Genomic DNA, 16749 nt, shown 5'->3' with positions numbered 1-16749 from the left:
AACTCTGCATTGACATTTCAAATCTAAACCATCATCTCCTGGCGGGATTCAAAACCATAAATAGCACCGTTTTTTTCATTCACACTTCAAGCTGACTTTCTGCAGTGTTGCTCGGCAGAATGTCAGTGGTCACTGTGTTGTGTTGTGTCGTGCTGTTAGCTACTCTATGATTCTACAAGTGCATGACCTGAAAGTTTTGCAGAAAGACTAAAGACAGCCCAGAGTTTATTCAATCACATGTAAGAACGGTTTATGGCGAAAGAGAGAACTGTCATTAATCTACTGTTTAACCTATTTGAAATGACACTTGCTTTAAGAAAACTCCTACATAGCCTTTTCAGGCAACAGGTGAACAAAGTTGTGGGTTGGGACAGAAAGGCTAAAACTGACCTTCATTCTCAACGATTCGCAGTTTGACAAATATGTTTTGAAACAAATATTTGGTAATAATACATAAAATGATCAAACTTGCCCATAGGCGGCTTTATTAATGAAGCATCCCAGTTCATTATAATTGGTGTGACACTCAAGTCTTGTTTTTATCAGTTTGACAGTCATGTGCATTTTTTCATGTTCTTTGTAAATAAAGCTTAAACTACCACTATAAGTGCGTTGACAGAAAAGCAAAAACATAGAGGCCCAGACCAAGCGTTAAGTGTGTGTATTTTTGTGAGTGTATGCGGTACCTTGCAGCTACACTTTCCCGTTCGATCTGCGCAGGCACACACTTCTCTCTCCAGGTCGCAGGTCTGGCTGTCCGATCCTGAGATGTTACACTCACACCGGGTGCACTGTGGGAAATGTTGACGCAGTCAACGCCAAGCGTCTGTTATCAACAATACAACAGGCTGAGAGAGGAGCTACCAGAGTGTGTCCTAGCCTTTATGCTGCACCAAACCATTAAACTTCACTCCAAAATAAAATTTGGTTATTATCTTCTCACTCCCCCCCCTGAAACATCACTGAAGTTCAGACGGACACAGAGTTGTCCAGTTATTTTCCCATTTGTGTGAAAACAACAAAAGCATGGAATTTCTCTCAACACTGACTTCTCAACAAGTTCTTTTTATTCTGTCGCCATGCTATTCATGAACAACTCGTCACCATTTATCTACCTTGAATACAGCTACACAATGAAGCAAATATCAAATAGGAAATGTGATTGGATGTATGCTTTAAAATAAAACCTGATGTCTTCAAAATGAGACGACTTAAAATAAAACAGAAAATTTGGCAGTAATGTAATATTGAATGAGGTTTTGACAAACATGGTGGTCAGAGGACGACAAGAAGAGTCATTTTAAGGTGAATTGTTTCTTCAAAATCAGGTTGTAAGTCAGGTGAACATTGGCATGAAGGGTAAATAATGTCACCACTCTCTTGTGTTGCTGAATTACACCTAAAACCAGTATCTGTCAGTATATTTTATGTACAGCATGCAGTTCATCTTTTAATTTCAAGTGAGGTAGAAATATAAGCTGAAGCAACACAGAAAAGTTTGGCTCTGGTGTAAAGATGACTTGAGGTCTAAAGAAAACCACAGGTGTGATGACACTATTAGGCCTCTATCACACACATCCTTTTATTGAGCCCTTTTATGCTCATAAAATCCATAATAATAACACTGACATGACTATGAAAATCTCTCTTCCTTCTCCTTGTAGAGTCGCACACACTTTCAACCTCCAATGATCGAATCCCATCAGAGAGTCTCTCCAGTGCCTCCTCTCTCGTCCCAATAAAAAAATAAAAGCACACTTTATGATAATAATAGTAATATTTGCAGTGTCGGATGGATCGTTCACCTGAGGAAAGTCTCTGTATCCAATTTGACATTCATTGCACTTCTCTCCTCTGAAGGAGTCCCGGCAGAAGCAGCAGCCTGTGTTGACGTTACACTGCTGCGTCACGGAGCCGATCACACTGCAACCACACTCCTACACACACAAAGACAGAGATTATTACTGTTATCGGTCTCAGTGTTTAAATAAAATGAACTTCATTCAGATATTAGAACAACAAGCAGAAACTTTTTTTTTTTCCATCCAGTGCAATGCAAACATTTGTCTTGGTGCTTTAGTGCAGACAACAGTCAACCTGGAGAGTTTCCAAGCCGTTTTATTTGACTTCAGTGAGGTAAAAGATGAGCTTGCATGAATCAAGAGAGCGGTGTCCAATAATTTAACATGGTAAGGTACAGGTACAGCATGCAGGACCAGAGTGAGTGAAATCACTTTAAAAACTCCACCTGTTAACACCAAAGTGCAGCGGTCGAACAACTTTCTTACTAAAAAACAATCGCTGAACAACATTGGATGCTACTACAATTGACAAATGTCTCAGTTAAAGATTTTTGTTTTTAAAAAAAAACATAAAAATAGATAACTGATACGTTTGCTGTGAGGCAAAAGCGGCACAATCATAAGCTGTCATGCTGTAAATGCCTATCTGGTGAAATGAGAACAACTGTGGTTGAATGGAGATCTTCAGCGTTGAATTAACTGTTCAGTGTTTATATAAGCTTATACCAGCAAAGTGTTTATATAACACTTCTTTCACCGTTAATGAGCAAACCATTGAATGATTTTCAGTGATATTTTCTGTGTTGATGTTTGTTCATACTTGGAGCCGATATATGGCTTTTCATCAAGTGTTAAACATTATCTTTATATTATCTTTGAATTAAATGTTTCACACTGAGGACTGTGTTGTGTGTATCCATTTTGTTCAGTTCTAGTTTATTCTTTCTTTTGTTCTACTTCACTGACTCTTCTGTGTTGTACCGTTCTGCTTTTCTGTGTTTGACTTTGTTCTGTTGTCCTTGGTACCTCTTTGTTTGCTTGGCGCCACTAAGATCTGTTGCATCCCTCTTTGTTGTCCTGATGTACTACTCTGGATCAATCTGTTGTTAAACTGAGACTTACAGTACTTTCATGTCCAAGCCTCTAATTGCTCGTAGGCTACTGCTACTTCTAACAGTTTACTGTTATTGCTTCCTCATGTCGCTTTAGTGAGATAGTTTCAGTGCAGCAACAATTACTTTTTAAACACTTTGAACAAAGTCGTGTTACAAAACAGAGAAGTAGAGGAAATGGGAATGATAGAGTCACAGAAAGAAAGGTGATAAAGAGGAGGGAATACAGAGAAAAGGCTGTGTGAACAGGCAGTGTGATAAGAAGAGAACCGAGTATGGGAGGAAAGACAAATACGTGAGTAAGTTATGACTAAAACTAGAATACTCCATGTGATTTCCTTTGATTATACAGTATTCAAGGTGGTAATGTGTGATTTAGAGTAACATGCTGAGTATGCACTAACATAGTCTATGTTGATTAATATATAAAGCACAGTATTTTGCATAGCATAATATTATATATATAACATATAATATAATATATAATATTAGAAACTTAAGGATTTATATCATCACTGATAGTGTTCAAATGATTTCTGAATACTGGAAAGTAAAGTTACTCAAACAGTACAGTACAGTAAGCTAAAACGGACCAATCATATTCATGTTCTTCATATACAGTAATTCCTCCAGCGCGTTCGTTAAGTCTCTCCACGTGTTACTCCAAGTACTGTAGGTTACACAAATGTGAGCAACTGCCCCTTCAGCCTACCTTGCATCCAGCTATGATATCGTGGCCCCAGTGGTTGGGAGCGCAGCGGTCGCACCTCTCACCAATAGTGTTTGGAGAACAGATACACTGTCCTGTGTTAGCGTCGCAGTTATTCCCCACATGACTGCACTGACAGGCTGTAGGAGGGGAAAGGAGGGAAAGCGTATTTTGAATGGTTTTGAATAAACTCTGAAGACAAACCAGTGGCTGGCCTGTAAAAATATCCCTTGAAAGCTGATTGTATGTCTTTTTCTTTCACAACATGAGATGCTCGCTTGCAGATTTCAAATTGAAACAAAAACAATGTGTCTGGGATTGAGAACGTGAAGAAAATGAGCTTGCCATATTTTGTTGGAAACTTTAACCTAATAGGAAACACTTCAATTTGTAAAATAGAGTTTGTCGAACACAGAGTAGAACATCGTCTTTATCAAACTGTTGACATCTTCCACAAAAGTAAAAGAGAAAATGTTGACTGTTTATTAGATTGACACTGAGGTGACTGTTACGTGCACATGTAATTATGTGGACAAGCCAGCATGCAAAACTACTTTTAAATAAAACAGTTTCAGTTATAGGAATATCAAAGGGTAAATTATTGAGTTACAGCACAAAGATTGAGTTGTTTATAGTGACACACATAATCCCCCCAGTGTCACTCATTTCAATTTGTCCACTACCAATTCATTTTCTCAATCACTGCCATTCCCCAGAAAACACAATTGCCACTGCCACAGGACTCTTTCCCACAGAGTAAAGTACGCTGGTTGAATAGAAATGTTAATGCTCATGAAATGTGAAGTCATCTTTAAAGGAGAGTTGCAATATTTTGTTGATATTTCAGTCAATTTAATAATGTGACGTTTCCTGAAATGTAATGGAAAGCCACCTGATTAATTCCTGCAGATTGTTAATGAAAGTTGTGTTTCATCTGCTGGTCGTATTTGTATTCTGACTTGCCTGAAGTAAATTCCCTGGTACATTAAACACAATCCAGCTTATTATTTCTGTAACCAGACCGCCGCACTGTGGTAATGATGTTAAGATAGAGCAAAGCAAATAATTCCCAGTCCTTAATAATATAGTGCATAAGGAGATATGTGGGGAAAGCTACTCGTAGTCGTACTTAGGGTGCGTGCATGCTTAATCCTCATTTTGGGCAGCCCAAGTTTGCTGCACCTGCTGGCTGGGTTGCAACGTTTTTAGGGCGTATGATTTAATAATTTGAATATATTCCCTTAAAAATTAAAGTATTTTCAAATAACGTTAACACACCCTCAGGCAACGATAGTGAAAATCCTCAGCTCTTGCAACAAACAGCTAATTGTTTCAGATGTACACTTTTTGATCAGTTCACCTCTGATACATCTGATCAATACTGTGTTACATTGTCTTTTTGTAAGGTAGAAATAATAACTACTAAAATGTCACTTCTACTTTTGTATCTTGCTACATTTTACAAGAATTTAATGTCCACTTCCAACACCAGCGTGATTTTACCTTTAATTTAAGGTGTCAATACAGACATGCCTGCTGATTTAACTTTGAATCGCTGCTACTGGAAGAGGGGTTTTCTTTGAATTAGCTGGATCGTTCAGAGCTCTACACTGATCATGATAACAGGATGGGAATTATAGAAAGAAAGTGTTGGAACAATGTCAATAAATCGAAAAATGAACAAAATGAGCAATTCCCTGCTGTAAACTAAAGATAATCTGTCTAATTTGCATGAACTCAAACAGGCAGTCAGACACAAAAACATACACACATGCCGTTTTCTGCAGGTATCTCATGTCCTTTGTTTTTCTACCAAGCATTTATTGACGAGCCTCATGTTTGTTAAAAGGGCTTTCCCTGTAAATTTGACTATATTTGATTGGATTCAAACAAATGATCTTTTCCTTAAACCTTCTTCACATACAGTACAATAATTATCAGCTGCTTTACTTGTTCACCAGCCAAGATGAACAAGAAATCTTTTAGCTCCATAATTTATTGGTCATGTCATTATTATTCTGTGTGTTCAACCATCAAAGATGTTGATATCAATCAGCAGCTAGTTTCTCTTGGCAACATTTCATCCTGCCCACTGTCTTGTAGACACAGTATGTGGTCTTGATTCTCTAATTTGACCGATCTGTAATGCTTCCCTCTTTCCTTTGTTCTTTTATTTGTTCCTTCCATCATCTAAATACATATGCATGTATGTATGGGTTTCATAATTTTGTGGAAAATATTTATAAAACATGGTGTAATGGCTAAAACACATGAATATCAATAGCAAAGAATGGGTTCTTCATAATTTGACTTTTATAAGAAAGGAAGTTTGTGGTTTCTGTAGGTGAGGTTACAGTATAGATGCAAACTGTGTCATGTCCATGCCAAACTGGAACAGGAAGAAATGCCTACACTGACAAAGTACTGCCTTTTTGAATACAAAGCAGAACTCATTTAACTAAAGCCAGCGGCTCACATTCATTCTTTTTTTGCCATGTTTTGCTTTCATGGTGTAAGCAGAAAAGACTTTGCAATTAATTATAAACATAATTATAAGAATGATAAAACTGGCACCATGATGTGAAGGAATGCACATGCATTTTTCCCACAATAACTTTTTTTTTCTATGGAATTTCTCCGCAGACATTTTGTGTAAACTTTAAATTAAAAAGAAAGAAGAACAGAGCAGCAGTTCGTGATTGCTGACGTTACTTTCATTGCAAATCACAGTATGAATACAGGACAAATCTCCATGCTTTGATTTTGTCAGGCTTTCCAGTGGATTGAGCTATACTTTTGTTCTGTTGGGTGACGTCAAGGTTAGCCCCCTCTTTAAAGACACGCTCCTCTGTCTGCCCCGCTGTCTATGCTTACGTGTGCAGCCACCCTCCTGGAAGTTGAAGAATCCTCGTGAGCAACGGTCACATTTGGGTCCGCCGACGCCCGGCTGACACCGACACTGACCCGTTTCATCACAGTCGAACGACTTGGAACCAAACGAGTTACAGTGACACGGGACACACACTCCACCTGTGGTAATGCCGTGAGTCTGAGGCTGGAGAAACACAGATACAGACAAAGACATAGGGGTTGTAAATGGAGTTAAGAATAGGCAGTGGAATTAGGGGGTAAGTTGCAAAGACACTCAAGCAAATTAAAGACAAGGAGGTTATAATGACATGAGACTGACGATTTAATTAAAAGAAAAGAGAAAAAATGAAGGAATGAAGATTTCCAATGCTTTTTCAGACTTTTTAAAAGGTATCTGGGATAAAGAAAGAACATGAAAGATGACTTGACTGAATTTTGTATTGCATTTGTTTTCAGTTTAGCAGCTAACTAAAAACCCATTGGGGCTTTGAAAGCTGTCTGAAAATGCCTCCTTGTTAAGGAAAATAAAACACAATGCCATGCGTGTGTTGGTTCATCAGACTGAACCCAGGCAGCCCCTTAATCAACAGTATGCCAGCCAAGACAATTTAACAAATCTTCTGAAATGTTGCCTGATGCAGTTCAGCTAAAAATGAACAAAAATGAATCAGCTTCCTGAGTGCAGAATGTGGCCGCCTCAGGAAAAAATCATGAACATCATGATGTGCCTAAAAATAATGACATTTACAACACCTATTCAGCAGAAAAACATCTTGAGTTACTTAAAGAAGTGACATTTTTTGATGTCTCTTTGGCACGATGGTATTAAAGTGTGTTAAAGATTGCTCATTTTGTGTTTGTTTCCCCGCATGATGCACTCTGGAGCTGCTGGCACTCAGCAGCGTCTTCAAACAGAAATGTCTGTCACAGAAAAACACAGCCATGCTAGTAAAACCTTTACATACAACATGTTTGATACACACCTCCCTTTCCATGCAATGTTTAAAAAATTCAGAGAGTGGGAGTGCGGTGCTTGATAAACATGTAAAATATGTTTTAAACCTCTTCTTGACATTTTTGCATACCACGTAAACACACCCATGCTACTTAAAACACACCACTGTCATCACATGCAGCGTGTGTTACCGCTGTTTTAGGCCTGTACGCCCCCCTGGGACAACCCCCTGTGCGGGACGACCCCCCCCATCTCTGCTGCACGGCCTCTATGGGAATGCGCTCCACCGGCCTCCGTGTCTCCCGCCTCTCATAACCCTGACGACGCAAGTCACAGCGTCGGCCCACAAAGCCGGGGCGACAGATGCAGCGGCCCTCGACATCACAGCGCTGAGAAATAGAGCCGTGAGGGCTGCAGCTACAGGGCATACACTCCTGACGCTCAGCATCCCACCAGCAGTTAGGCTGGACCAATCACAGTGCAGAGGAGTTGAAGGGGTACAGACAGGGGACCAATGAGAATGAGTGAGCCGGACAAATAGAAACAACAAACTTAGAGTACAAGAAGTGAAAAAAGTAAAAGGAACAACAAACATCAGAATGTCTCTTTTGTGGAGATAAAAATGATTATTCATCATCATAAACATTGTATTTATGTTCTAGTTATACTAATAATAAAATAACCAAAAACTTACACCAGAAAAGATAAAGCACTTGACTATGGATGACCTTAATACTACCAACATGAGTTTTTAAACAATGATATATATATGTGGCTTTACTTATTACAGCCTGATAGCTTACAAACCAAAAACTCAGGTGCAGGTTTACTTAAAAGTATACAGAGCACATTGATTTCTGCAGGATACTGATGACTTACCAGGACTTAGGTCTCTACATTCCTTTAATTGCTAATACTACCTCATTTATAGTACAACAGTACATATTAACAGTGAATTACAAATTGAAGGAACATAAATCAGCGTTTCACCTACCAGGAACCCACCACAATGCTGATAAACTAAAAAACACATTTGATGTAAAATAAATAATAATGTGAAAATGTTTAAAAACAAAGTGTAATACAAATAAGAGCATCATCACAATAAATGTAATTGGGGTAAAAACACTCAAGACCACAGGTAGTCCATTACTCACTCACGTGATATTGCAAGAGTAAGAAAAAGTAGAGCAGAATTAGTGCCACCAATGGTTTCAGTATACGTGGAAAATAAATGAAGAGAAAGTCTACACAGGCATGGCGCCAACACATATTGGCAATATCTGTAACGATTATTGGCATCTGTCAAAATACTTACCATGCACTCATCACACTGTCGTCCAACCACATTTTCTCTGCACTGGCACTGTCCAGTCTCCTTATTGCAGGCCTCAGATACAGAGCCATTAGTATGGCACTGACAGGCTGCAAGAGAGGAGAGGAAGAGAGCATATTTTACATCAATTATTATTTCCTAATGGCAGAATTTCTACATGAGTACATATTGGTTTAACAATAACACAAGTTGGAGAGTGTGTTTACTTCACACTACAGTAGCCTGGATAAGAGCTCAGATCCAGCTTAAGGTCTTCTTTAGGATTAGCTGTCGATGTGCACTTTAATATCCTGCTGACTGTACTTTAAAGAAAATCTTCTCTTCCCCAAATAGATTCTTCAGTCTAGTGGGCTGACTTAGTTTTGCCAGATTATATTCTGTATATAAAAACACACAATATGAGCCTAAATGACGAAGCAAGGATGCAACAGAAGAAAACAGCACAATTTCATTCATTTGAGAATGTAGATTTGCCCCAATCTGGTGGTGTGTGTGCACACACGTGCAGCTAGTGATACCTCCCTCTAGACAAAGCTAGAATCACCAAGGATGAGTGAACCTCCTCACCACGTTCAATTCAACCAAACACTGACAACGAGATATTTAGGTCTTAAGTCTAGCTTTTTATCTAACTTTTAGTTAAATAATGGAGGAAGCACTACTGGAATCTGCTAATTAAACACAAAGCAGGTGCTCCTGATGCATGGGTAGGCTAACAGTGTTGAGTCATCTAAAAAATGTACCCTGTTTTGGGGCGCCCCTGTGGCTTAGGTGGCGCTGACCATGAACGACAAAGTCAATCAAGTCTGTCCAGGGACATTTGTTGCATCTCTCTCCATCATTTCCTGTCATCTCTCTACTGTCAATAATAAAGGCTAAAAAAAAAAACACATAATACCTATCAGTACCAGCGCTGGCAGGATTTTTTATTTCCTGTGCACAGAAAAAACAACTTGGATCTTACAGTGATGAAACGCAAAGAAGGTGCTCCTGATGCGCAGCTAAACAGTCAAGGCACACTAATTTGCTAAAGAAGACCAACAGTTATTGAACGAGTCTTCTTCAAAGTCAAAATAAAGCAGTTTGAATTTAAGTTTTGGGCGAGTTCATCCCCTGTCTCAAGACAAAACATTCACTGAAACTTTATGAACTGAAGAAGATTTCTGGCATTGAAAATGGTTGCATAACATTCAGTTCATGGCCTTTGTCATGTGTGTGCAGTTTGTATGCTTCCTGAATAGATTAGTTAGAAATATCAAAACGTATTCCCACATACGACCTTTCAAATCTACTTACTTTGCATGACATCAACTTTATTTAACTTTGTGTGTTTAATTCCTACTAGAAAAAAAGACACACCCACACACGCCAATCAGCCCATTAGATATACAATTAAAAGCTTGAACATCACAGCTCCCATCTGGTGGACGGGCTGTCAGAAGCACACACGCGTACACACAAACATGCACACAAAAACACGCACACCTTCTCAAGACATTAGAAAGACCCATCACATCACGTAGACACACATACACGCGTACTCGTTTCTTGTTGTACCTCCTGCCATTCGCTACTGTTAGATGGAAAAGAGACAGAAGGAAAGACCTGAGTGTGGGATGGGAAAGTGAGAGGGAGAGGGGTACAGCAGATGTCCACACACACACACACACACACACACACACACACACACAGAAATATGCAGAAACACACATATGGTACACAATATACATTGTGCTGCACACACACATGCATACATCGTGCTTCACACATAAATGCAGAGAGGCACGCATGTCCTCCCACACACACACACGCCTGATTTAACATCCAAGAAAACATGCCTCTGTTTCACACACACACACACACACAAACACACACACACACACACACACACACACACACACACACAGTCTCTCACCCCCCTAGCATCACCCTTCGGGGACCATCTGGACTCCGTTCTGTCAGTCGCTACAATGCAAGCCTTGTTGTGGGACAAAATGTTGCTTTTTGTTGGGTTTTTTATTTTCAGTTCTGGCCTTTGTGGTGAAGATAACATTTTTTTTGCAACTTGAAATACATTATGTTCTGTAACCAAGCAATCAGCAATCTGTTGTATAAACAAACTGCAAGAGTAGCTTTTGTGCATCTATTCTATATCATTAGCACTACAATGGTGCGTTGGTGACACATCTAGGCGTTATACAATCTGTAGTATATATACAGTACATACCAATTGCAAATTGAGTCCACACACAAGGTAAACAAGTAGACATAGAAATGGACATTTTCTCTTGAGGGACCGTTGTGTAATAAATGCATTAAAATGTCATTTAAATGTTTGATATATGATATAAGTTTCCTGTTTGTTTGGCTACTGCAGCAAAAAATAGCTTTGTGTTATGTAATTAGTAGTGAATTAGGACTAACCTCTGTTTGTGTCAAAGGCTCTTGTGTTTTTGGTTTTGGAAAGGGTAAAAAAAAAAGACACCACCTGTTCGGGGAGGAGTCTAACAAACATGTCCTTCAGGTTCCTTCAGGTTGAATTTGAATCAGTTTTCTAAATCAGATTTGTTGTGTTAAAAAGTGCCATCTGCCCCTGCATAGAGGGTTGTCAACTTTCTCTACATGCCTTAAAATATCTCGAAATTTACTTTGTTTACCAGTAAAGTGGATGTTTGCTTGTTTTTTATTTGAGTGCAAAGTTCATCCAAGGTGTGATCAAAAAAAGATGAGCAGCTTGTTCTGTAAATGACATGTACAAATTCAGGTAGTAATTGTTTCTGTCTCATTAAAAGCTGCATTGATTTGGGCTTTGGCTCAGGTTAAAACAGTGTAATTGTTTGTTCAGACGTTTTACTTTTCTTTTAGGCTTTTCATTTTACTTTACTACATTTTTGGGGCCCATCAGTCCCATAAAAAGTCAGAGCCTCAGCACAGAGGCCTGTACTAGACAGTCCATTCAGAGGGGTTGTGAGAGTTTATTGATCCACTGTATGAGTTATCTATGAAACATTCATTAAGTGTCAGACTCACAGGAAGCATAATTACATATTGAATTACTACACATCCACTTTGTTCCAGAGATTGGACAAAAGTGAGAGAGTGCAATGCACAGATCTTTTCAACAACTTGCAAACGACTTTTCTCCATGTGAGAAATGGTCAGAGGAGTTAATTTTCTTGAATTTATTCCTCAAACAAATTGCTTTGTGGTCAAGTTTGCTTGCAAAATCAAACCATTCTCCCTTTCCCCGACTGAATTAAACTGAACCACTATTAGGGGGGGAGACACAAAATGGCCGCAGACGGGAACTCTGACATCAGAAGAAAGAGTAAAGGATTTTTACAGTCTAATAGTGCACAAATGGACTTGGCCTGAACTCTCCTGCTCCACTCAATAAAATTCATTAAGACTGGGAGCAATAGGGAGAGCGAGGCAGACAGAGAGAGAGATAGACTGACAGAGGCCGAGAGAGAGAGAGCTGTTGTGTTTTAATAATTCTTGGTGGTCATTCGAACAGGATCAATAACAACCCTCCAACTCCCAGACACGAGCAGCCGATCAGCACTGTGGGAGAGCAATAGATCAGGCTGATTAATCAATAACCATTTAGCTGGGTGGAGAGGGGAAACAACTACAGAACAATGAACTATCAAATACACATTAATACCCACTGTCAGCCTGTCTACCTGCTTCTGTGCTTGTCTGACGGTTTCATCTGTCTATTTATTGACCCTGTCTGTCTATCGCTCTTAGTGAGGTGTCTGTCTGTTAATCTGTCTTTCTGCCGGTCTCGCTGCCAGTGCCACTGTTTGCTGTCAACAGCACAGGTTTTAATGAAGATTTTCACAAACAAGTGCCATCTGTATGTCTGTATTCGCTGCTGCCACCCTTCTCTCCCCTTCTATACAGGTGTAGTTTTTTATTCTCACTCTTAAATACAGCTGGCAGCCAGTAGGCCGCTCCGACATCACACCTCCTACTAACACAGCTGCTTGCCGACGCACACTCATACACACACTCCAGATGGTGTACTATCTACTCAACGTTTTAGTGAAAGGATTAAAAGGTATCATTTAGCTAAAATCGAGTTTCATAGAGGAAATACTACTCTTCAGTGTAACGCCCTTGCTGAGACACTGAAGCTACAATATTGGCTTTTTGAAAAGTAGATGAATAGTTTTTTATTCTGATTACAGCACCCTAAAGTCAATCTGATAGCATACTGTTCATAGACAATATCAAGACAAACTGGTTCAATCAATACAGGGAGGACGGGAGCAGCAAGTTTTACATTTTCCAATCTTAGTGGCTTTAAAGTCAGGATGTTGATGCAATATCTGATTTGTCCCCTAATCAAACTCTTAATTATTACGACAGTGATACCAAAACCTCATATAGTTCAAACCCTTTGCTGAACAGCGACCACTGTGGCTTTTTACAGAACTGAATGTATTGAATTGAGCAAGGGTGTGATTTACTGCTGGGACATTTGCTAACATTTGTGCTATTTCGTTTGTCAGAAGTTACATAGTGCCACTTTAAAATAGGTGTACTATAATATACGGGCCTAAAATGTACTACTATGAATGTTAACTGAAGTATTTTATTACTCATATTTTCATTTTTGGATTTGTTTTTTACTTCCATGATTACTATTTTTGTTTTATGGACTAAATGTGACAGTGACTCAAACCACAGCATCAAGTCAAAGCTACTGACAGATGCACATGTATTTGTTTCTTTTTAATGTTTGTTGTTCATCGGTTTACTTACGTTGGCAGTTTTTTGCTGTGATGGCGTCGCCATAGTAACCTTCAGCACAACTGTCACAAGCTGCGCCGCCATAACCTGGGCGGCAGCGCAGACACTGGCCCGTGATTGGATCACAGCTGCCAGGTATGGATAGGTCCAGGTTGCCATGGCAATCGCAGGGCTGACAGGATCTCCCTGGCACAGTGGGCTGGCCGTAGTATCCATTGGAACATCTAGGAGGCAGCAGAGAGACACAGAATCAGTGTGATAATGCTGATTCATTGTGGATGTACTGTAAACATGACCTGCTGCCTGGGTGCAAGTGTTCATTAATTCATAAAAAGATCTGTTGGAATATTTTTAAGGTTATAGTATTTCCTGTTTGGCATCACAAATAGCATATCAACATAGGTAGTAAACATTCTAGTGAATCCTGCAAAATTTCTGCTACATAAAGGTTCGTGCAGGTTTTTTTCTCCTCGTGGCAACAAAGACATCTGCCCCATTGAGAATGACTGGGCTGAAACTGCAACAACTTTCCACCAAGTGTGTCCTATTCAACAAACAAAAACTACAATCTGAAAGATGCTGTAATCACATACAATTCTCATAGGGGCTTTAAAAGTACCTGAACACCTGGTATACTTTCAAGATGCAACAACAAGATGTCATCCTGTTATTCTTGTTCTCAGGATACAATTTTAGCTTGGGATAGTAATAGTAGTAGTAATAATAATAATAATAATAAGAGCTTTCATGCAGCAAATAATACTTGAAAATTCAGTTTTTCTCAGCTTTCGGATCTGCAAGAAAAACATGCTCTTCTTTCTTTTGTATCTAACAGCTACAGAAAATATGTCTCGAGAGATTTTAGCAGGTAAATATTATCAAAAATATTGTTTACCTCAGCTATGATAAGAACATACTGATCTCCCAAAACAAGATCACTAATTACAGCAGGTCTCATCCCACTGAGAGAATCATCAGCACTGTTACGGGGGTGTCTTTGACCAGTGAGACTGCTCGACTGAAGGTACCTGTTGTGTAATTCATATTAAACATGCACTCACATCACATACACACATAGACAGACAGACAGGCATTAACTCGTAGATATACACACAGAGAGCTAGAGGGCACCGGAGCCAAAACCAAACTTCAACAGATACGAAATGAAAGTTTATAAAAAAAATAAGCTTTAACAGAGATTTAAAGAAATGAGATTTAATGTCTTCAGGCAGTTAGTTCCAAAACAGGTTATTTACAGCAGACTGCCCATAAAAATATTATAATATATAACCGAGCTACTGTTAGAAACCTGAAGCAAGAAATATCTAAATGCTACTCCTGCTAATAACAATAATACAAAATCAATTTGATGCAATAATATACATGTATTTTAGCGGTTCATCTCATCTGTTCATTTTATCTGTAGAAATGTATGATTGATGTCTTTTGGTGTCCTTAGAAGGCAAATATTTTAACTGATAGAGTGAACATGATTGGGATTCTGTCCAGGCCAACAAGAAATTGTTTTGATTCTTTTATGTTGTCAAATTATTGTGTTTAATGAAAGAAAATAAGTGAAAGGAGAAACATCCTTTTGATTGGTATCATTCATGTTAACATAAATTAAAAATGGTTGTTGGCAACCTCGAGCAAGGACAAGGACACGAAGCTGTGTGAACAGTCATGCCATTCTGAGATCTTATATTTTTGCTTTTCAGCCTCTTTCAGTTGATTAATAAGAAGAGGAAGTCCAGGTGCGGCAAAATATATTAACCTGAGACTGCTGCAACGTGTCAAGAGCCACTGAAACCAAATAAAACAGGCCTAAGCTGAAATAAAGCTCTACAGGCTGAAAAGGGACTTGAGATGAGAGAGCGGGAGAGTGGTAGAGAGAGAATAGAGGAGAGGAGAGGGAGGGGGGAAAGAGAGAGAGAGAGATGGGGGGGGGGGTTCACATTGAAGAGAATTGAATTTAGAGAGGAGGGAAAAGAAAGGACAGAGAGAGGGAAGGAGTCAAGAGCAGCCAGCCATTATTACCACTGACCCTCCTTGGTACTCAATAGAACTGGTTTATTAGCTTCTGTGTGTGCATGTTGCTGAAGTGTGAGAGTGTGTGAGATTGTGTGAGAGTGTGTGAGTGTGTGTGTGTGTGTGTGTGTGGTGCTACAAGTACATTCTTCTGGTCAAGTGGAGAATCGTACTGGCAGCAATCTTGCTTCTTGGTAGGAGAGAAGAATAGCAAAAAGTGTGTGTTAGTGTTTGTATTTAGCTTCATTTGCAAGATGAATTCACACTTTGAGGCTTCTATTCGATTCTATTCTGTTACATAAGTGTGTTTGTGTGTGTGTGTGTGTGTGTGTGTGTGTGTGTGTGTGTGTGTGTGTGGTTACTTGGGCCTCAAGAGGAAGAGAAGGTATTTATAGTGGAGTCCAGAGAGTTTGAAGGAGATAAATTTTGGGGGGGGGGGTGTCAGACACCTGGTCAAAGCCTTCAGACTGTACAGGAAGTGGACAGTGAGCTCAACTGGTAGAGTTACAGTGGGAGAGAGACGGGTTGGGATCCTGAAAGTTATCTTCTTTTATTTTTAGTGTTATAAATGGGCGCCAGTGGAAGACGGGCTCTGCTCCTCCCTCATAAATTCTTTTTCAAAGCACTTTTAAAGCATTTTGAGTGCTACTGTATATTTCCTGTTTAAAGTGGAAATTGGGGCAGGTTGTTTTGAGGGAGTAAAATGGGACTTTCATATGAATAAACATCTTGTAGTTCTTTTAAATGAATGTGTATTACTGCAGGGAAATAAGATCAAATAAGGTCTTGTTTTTGTTTCAATGTGACTAACTTTTACAATTAGTCAACCCTGCTGCCACTTGAGGCTACCAAAGCACCAAGTTCCATCATCTCAATACAAAATCACCTCAATACATTCAAAGAACAATTTGGACTTGCTGCGATAAGTCTCTCTCTATCTTCTCTCTCTCTCTCATTAAAAATTAGTTGCCAACATGCAATGTATAGTAGAAACCTATTTTATCATATTATTATCTGACTGTGAGCAATGAACACAAAATGTTCTGCTTAAGTTTGAACATAAGTTATAACTATATTTTCTATTTAACTTCAATTGTTGCTTATTTAGTGGATATTTAATGTTATAGAGAAAGAAGTTTTGAAACCAGGAGTTTAAATTATTCTTTAAATGTTTA

General features: G+C 39.0%; 1 protein-coding gene across 1 annotated transcript in view; it reads right to left on the bottom strand.

Moving 5' to 3' along the window:
- Positions 1-16749, bottom strand: part of lama2 (laminin, alpha 2) — a 165018-nt gene that overhangs the window by 61146 nt on the left and 87123 nt on the right. The window contains exons 21-27 of the mRNA XM_070925380.1: positions 13559-13770; positions 8768-8874; positions 7641-7913; positions 6498-6678; positions 3627-3763; positions 1806-1937; positions 687-791 (exon numbers count right to left, since the gene is read on the bottom strand). Coding sequence (XP_070781481.1) covers positions 687-791; positions 1806-1937; positions 3627-3763; positions 6498-6678; positions 7641-7913; positions 8768-8874; positions 13559-13770 — 1147 coding nt within the window. The remainder of the gene's footprint in view (positions 1-686; positions 792-1805; positions 1938-3626; positions 3764-6497; positions 6679-7640; positions 7914-8767; positions 8875-13558; positions 13771-16749) is intronic.

This window comes from Enoplosus armatus, chromosome 19, assembly GCF_043641665.1.
Source record: "Enoplosus armatus isolate fEnoArm2 chromosome 19, fEnoArm2.hap1, whole genome shotgun sequence".
Classification (NCBI taxonomy): domain Eukaryota; kingdom Metazoa; phylum Chordata; class Actinopteri; order Centrarchiformes; family Enoplosidae; genus Enoplosus; species Enoplosus armatus.
The sequence above is the reverse complement of the archived record's forward strand: the minus strand, read 5'-3'. Positions and strand labels throughout refer to the sequence as shown.